At 58.8% G+C, this 6,000-nt stretch overlaps 1 protein-coding gene across 1 annotated transcript in view; it reads left to right on the top strand.

The window, feature by feature from the left end:
• Positions 1 to 823: 823 nt before the first annotated feature.
• The window catches only part of Jph3 (junctophilin 3), a 52,270-nt gene continuing 47,093 nt past the window's right edge, over positions 824 to 6,000 (top strand). The window contains exon 1 of the mRNA XM_041650136.1: positions 824 to 1,823. Coding sequence (XP_041506070.1) covers positions 1,442 to 1,823 — 382 coding nt within the window. The 5' untranslated portion in view covers positions 824 to 1,441. The remainder of the gene's footprint in view (positions 1,824 to 6,000) is intronic.

Genomic DNA, 6,000 nt, shown 5'->3' with positions numbered 1-6,000 from the left:
AGCCGCTGGCGACTCTCCCAGTGGAGACCCTGGCTAGCTGCAGGTGCCACTCCTTACTGCTTCTGCTCTCAGCCTGGGACCCCACCGCCTGGGCAGCGATTCTGAGCCTAAGCTGTAAAGGGCCACCTATCACCACCAGCTCCTAACTAACCCTTACTTTGTGAAGCTGTAAAGCCATTCGACCCCCCCCCCCCCTCAGCACACTGCACCACCCGCAGCCATTCCCTGTATGCTTTCCGGGAGTGCAGGGGATGCGGGCTCCTGTCTTCGGATTGATGATCCAGGAAATGCACTTTCAATTAGTCCCAGGATGCTGAGGTCCAAGAATCAGACAGCATCTCTTGATGGGGGTGGGTAATGAGTGGAGAGTGACCTAGTGACGCGGAGTAGGGACCCCAACGAGCGACTGATTCTGGAGTGGGGGGAAATACCTGTTGGCCAGGGTACAGGGTGCACAGGATTTGGGTGGCTTTGCTCCAAGATGCAAACGTGTGGCCCAACTTTCTATTAATCTTTGGAGGGGGCTAAACGCTGTTGCTAAAGGCATGTTTTCCGAGGTGAGCGCCACCCTAGGGACCACCAGTGCCCTGAAGGAGGAAGGAAGGAGTTGCGTGTCACAGGGAGAAACCACCTGTGGTTTCCAGGAGCCTCACAGTCAAATCGTGGCCAGCGCGGGCCGCGGTGCTGGCATCTTCTGAGCTGACGGGGTGGGGACCGCGCGGCCCTCCACTGCCTGCGGCGCCCGCGACTCCTCCCGGCTCCTGGCCGCGGCGTGCGCTCGCGGTGCCCGGTTCCTTCCCGTTACGCAGTTCCTGTCCCTTTAAATCCCAACCCCTGCCAGGGGAGGCTGGGGCGCGCCGGCCGGACCCCGGGCCGGGGGAGGGGTAGGGCGCCCCGGGGTCCCCGCGTGCGCGCGCGCGGCCGCCAGCGCCCCTCTCTAGGCGGCCGCGCGCTTGCCGGGGCCCGGAGCGCACGCCGCCGCAGTGCCGCCGCCCGGCCCGGCCGGGATCGGTGCAGCAGCGCGCGCCGCCGCCCGCGGGCCCCGCCGCCCGGGCCTGAGCCGCGCCCCGCGCCCTCCCGCTCCCGGGGCGCGCGGCGAGGGGCCCTGGCGGCGAGGTGGAGCCGCGGGCACCAGCCGCTCCCCCGCCCTGCGCCGCCCCTCCCCCGCCTCCTCCCGGTCCTGTCTCCAGCGGGAGCGCGAGACGCTGGTCAGGCTCCGGCGCAGCTCGAAAATGAACAATCGCCGCGGGCGGACCTAGACGCCGCCGCCGGTCCGCGCGCGGGGTCGCGGGCGTGCTCCGTCCGTCCCCACCCCCCCGAAAAGAGCATCGCAACAAAAAGCCAGCCAGCCAACCAAGACTCCGGTTTGTTGATCGCCTTGTTTTTGGTTTTTTTTTTTTTTCTTTCACCGCTTGCGGGATTCGCAAACCGCGTTACATGCATGTCCAGTGGGGGTAGGTTTAATTTTGACGATGGAGGGTCCTACTGCGGAGGCTGGGAGGACGGCAAGGCGCACGGCCATGGCGTCTGCACCGGCCCAAAGGGCCAGGGCGAATACACCGGCTCGTGGAGCCACGGCTTTGAGGTGCTGGGCGTCTACACCTGGCCCAGCGGCAACACGTACCAAGGCACCTGGGCGCAGGGCAAGCGCCACGGCATCGGCCTGGAGAGCAAGGGGAAGTGGGTGTACAAGGGCGAGTGGACGCACGGATTTAAGGGGCGCTACGGTGTGCGGGAGTGCACGGGCAACGGGGCCAAATACGAAGGGACCTGGAGCAACGGACTGCAGGATGGCTACGGCACGGAGACCTATTCGGATGGAGGTAGGTGAGGGCAGCGGGGGCGGGGGAGGAATGGGGACCGTCCCCCTCTTTCTCCCTCTGTTTATCTCCCGGGAAGTTGAGCCTCGCCTTCCAATTGGGCTATGGGCTCCTGGGGCATTTCTTAGGTTCCCAGGAGGCCTCAGCGGGCCCCTGGCCACAGGTTGCCCCACGCTTGATGGGGACAGTGGCCCGTGCCAACCCAAGGGTTGGGGGCTCTCCAGCAGCAGGGCCAGGCCCCTGCAGCAGCAGCTGAGCCAAAGTCTCGGCATATCCTGAGGAGCAGGCCTGAGATGTGCACCTGCCGGAAGGCCAGGCCGGGCCCTCTGCCACCTCTGGGACCCGCTAAGGCAGGAAGGGTCTGAAGATAGACCCTTCCCCTCCCTGTAGTGTTGCCCGCCTGGTGTCCCCAAAGTCAGGCCCCGCTTAGCTTCTTGTTTTCCTGCGGTGCCCAGGGCCTCCCTCAGTCCTAAAGCAACCCAAGCCAATGGAGAGGGAGCGCTGGGAGCGCCGGAGGCGGGGGATGCCAACCAAACAGCAAGGCAATAAACTTCTAGGTGGTTGGACACAGGCTGTCGAAGCAGGCTGCTGGAGGGAGGGAGGGAGGGAGGGAGAAGGCCCATCTGTTTAGCGGGAGCCCAGGAATCTGGCCGTTCAGTGGCTGAATCATTTTCACCTTTAGTTTGGGGATTCGCTCTGCGCCTCCGGTGTAAGATGCCACCACAGTCCGGGTTGAGCCAGTGCTGAAAGCCAGGAAACTGCTAGTGTGGTGATTTCTGTTCAGAAGTCCTGGCTGGCTTGGCAGCCTCCACCTTATCTGGACACTCCCGTGCCCACTCCTCAGCAGTGCTAAGACCTCCGCAATAGTTAGAGGTCCTGGAAATCAGACCCCCAAAGCCGACTCTGCCTGGAGCCCGCCCCCACCCCCTGGCGCTCATCCCAAGAGGCTGTTCTCTTGCCTCCCTCTGGGCCTGGGCGGGTTCGGATTTTTCGGGCATGGATGCCTGGGAAGGGAGTGAGATGCAGCAATGACTTGGGCTTCTGCCGGGGATCCGATGGAGCCTGTGTGTGTTCTCGGTGCCTGAAGCCAGCACCTGCTCCCGGACACATCAAGGAGTGATCAGGGCTGGAAAGTAATTATTATTTTGGCTTATGCAACTGAAAGGCAGGGTTCGTTATTACCCGAAGAGGAGGCGGAGTCTGGGCAGTTAATTATATAATGCTCCTGCCTGTCTGCGCCTTGCCCAGCCCTGGTCCCAGGTGGCCTTTTCTGTACTGTTGTTTTCGTGGATTAGGCTGGAGAGTTTCCCTGACCCTGGGGCATTGAGGCCCTCCTGAGGTTCCAGGTGTGTGTGTGCGTGCATGTGTGTTGTGTGTGTGCGCACACGCACGTGTACTCACACAGTCTTGGTTAGGTCCTTGCAGCAGGTGTGGGTGGCCAAAGTGGGTGGTCAAGCAGCCTGGTGTTCCCAGCAGGGATCCTTAACAGACAGTTGTGGCCCAGGGCAGTCAACACTCAGGGCTCTGGATAGACTGTTTTGCAAAACTGTCTTCTAGGGGTTTCTGCTCTGGAGCAGCTGTCTTGGTGCCCTGGGGTGACTGGACCTATCAGAAAGGGAGAATCCCAGAGCACTTGAGGGGGGGGGGGGGCTGTGCCCAGGCCTGCCCACACCCACATCTATCTCCATTGGCTTAAAGAATTCTTACCTTCCCATCAACAAATGTTTATTGAACACTTACTATGGCCAGATGCTGTAAGCTCTGGGAACTCAGAAGCAGACAAAGCAGGCATGATCTTTCCAAGTGTTCACTTAGGAGGATGGTAGCGATTCTCCATGGGGAGTTGGGAGCAGGCACTGGGTCCTCCAGAGACTCAGAGCCTGGTGGACTGAGAACATCCCATAGATGACTTCCTGGGGATCTTGGCCCTCTCCTGGGAGCTTTCCAAGCCGTTGGCCTCCTGTAGTATTCCCTGCTCCCAAATCCTCCCTGATCCAGCCTGCTTTGAAGGTGAAGTCAGTCGGTCCAGGGTTGTGTGTGAGTGGAGGTTCAGAGCCTCGCCTTGTAGCAGAGTCCTATGGGTCTGGGACCACGATTCCTTGTTTCTTATGATCCGACCTTGCCCGGGTGGCTCCTTTTGTCCTGCAGCCCTCAAGACGATCACAGTTCTTAGCACTTTCCCTGAGTGCATGGCAGGCATGTGGGTCTGGGCTTCAGGGCCAGTTCCCCAACTCTTGGCTGTTGGCAGAGCAGGACTGACCTCAAGCCGGCCCTTCTTGCTCTGTACATTCAGGTACAGGTGTCCAGATCCAAGTTTCTGAGCATGATCAGCTTTTTGTTAGGAAGGGGTAATTTTGGGGACATCCCCACCCAGTTTTCCCTGAGGAAATCCTTTTGTGAACTCTGGCTGGGGTGTGATCAACTGCAGGAGAGGGTCAAGGCCTGGGAACCACATCCTCTAACCTGGTGGGCACACTGTCCTCAGTTGAGGATGACTGGTTCTCTTGAGTGAATCGTCCCAACTTCAGCACACCTCGGGCTTTCTACAGAGGTGAGAGTTTGGGGCAGAGGTGAGCAACATAACTCCACAACTTTTGCTCCGTGTCCAAGGCTGACTTGGAGAAGCAGTGATTGCCACGAGCAGAAAATGTACTCTGCCTTCAGCTGCGCTTGGTACAAAATCCGCTTCAACTAGGGACACTTCTGCCAAGTCCTCCTCCGGCTTGCCCTCCCCCAGGCACAGTTAGGCATCGCTCCTGATGTGAGTCCATATGAGGCCCCAGGGACAGGGTGGGGGCCACAGGAGGACAAGCTTTTGGGGCACTGGCCACTTGGCCTTGAGTCCTGGTCTTTCCAAGGATCTGCTTTGTGACTCTGGGCAAGTGGCTTAACCTCTCTGAGCTTCTGTCCCTTTGTCTTTGCAAAAGGATAGTACCATGGAGTGGGCGAGGATGAGCTGAGGGTGGAGTCCCAGGCTCTGCTAGGGACAAAGTGGGCATTCGTTTTATCTTTCCAGTTCATGTGCAGAGAACCTATCTGTGAACAGCTCCTGGGAGAACAACACAGGCAGGTCTGAGGTCACGGTACAGGTGACAGTCGGAGGTGACAGGAGATATTTACCGTGTCTCTTACACTTCCCATGTCACACACTGGGCAACAGAGACTCGGAGCCAGGAGCCTTGAGGAGAGCTGGGACTCTAAGTTAGCTTTTATTTGCTTTGCCTTTTTATAAACTCCCTTTGTGAACTGCTGGCTGCCTCTCCTACATCCATGTTTCCCATGCTGGGGGCAGCACCCTGGGTATATGCAGATGCCTGCTCTGGCACCCATCACTGTTATTGCATTGAGACCCTGGGACCTCCTTTCTTTCTGAAGGTAAACAAGGCTTCCTCTGGATGCCTTGGACCAAAAAGTCACCCCCCCCCATAAACCCTCCCACACTGAGAGATGAGTCATTGTACGCCCCGGCCTCCCCACTCCCCATACGAGCAGGTCCCGTTCACCGGCCCAGATTCCACAGCCCACACACATCACACACACCCACAGTAAGAACTCAGATCCACCCAGGCGCCTGCGCGCGCACACACACGCGCACAATACACCTGCCACCCTCGGATCTTCCACCCCGTCCCCCAAAGCAGCCACATGTATCTCTTGGCTTTGTTTGCTCTGCCATAGCTGAGGGCTGGGAGTCCCTGCCGCCCTGTAAATGTGGAGTTCTCTTGAAAAGGTGGTGCAGCTGCTTCCATTTTAAACGTAAGCCTCTGGCATTGCTGCTCCTTGTGAAGAGAAACTGTTATCAGACAACACAAACAGAACCCAGGGCCTTGCTGTGCTGAGTGGACACTGCCGCCGAGCTCTGTCTCCAGCCCCTTTTCACTTTTTTTTTTTTAATTTTATTTTGGATAGGGTATGCTAAGTTGTTTAGGCTGGCCTTGAACTGGTGATCCTCCAACCTCAGTCTCCTGAGTGCTGGGGATTCCAGGTCCGTGTTACCGTGCCTGGCTACATAAACTACCTTCCATGCTGGACTGTGAGGGAAGCTTTGATCGAAAAACTCTAGACTAAGGGGCCACAACCAGCCCATCAGCCCATGCCCACAGATGTTCTCCCCTGGACTCTGTGTCTCTCTTCACTGCTGAGGCAGGGGGATGGTGACAGACTCTGTCAGGTGGAAAGA

The sequence above is a fragment of the Microtus oregoni genome, unplaced genomic scaffold, assembly GCF_018167655.1.
Source record: "Microtus oregoni isolate MIOR12 unplaced genomic scaffold, Mior012 000004F_ref0000308, whole genome shotgun sequence".
Classification (NCBI taxonomy): Eukaryota; Metazoa; Chordata; class Mammalia; order Rodentia; family Cricetidae; genus Microtus; species Microtus oregoni.
The sequence above is the reverse complement of the archived record's forward strand: the minus strand, read 5'-3'. Positions and strand labels throughout refer to the sequence as shown.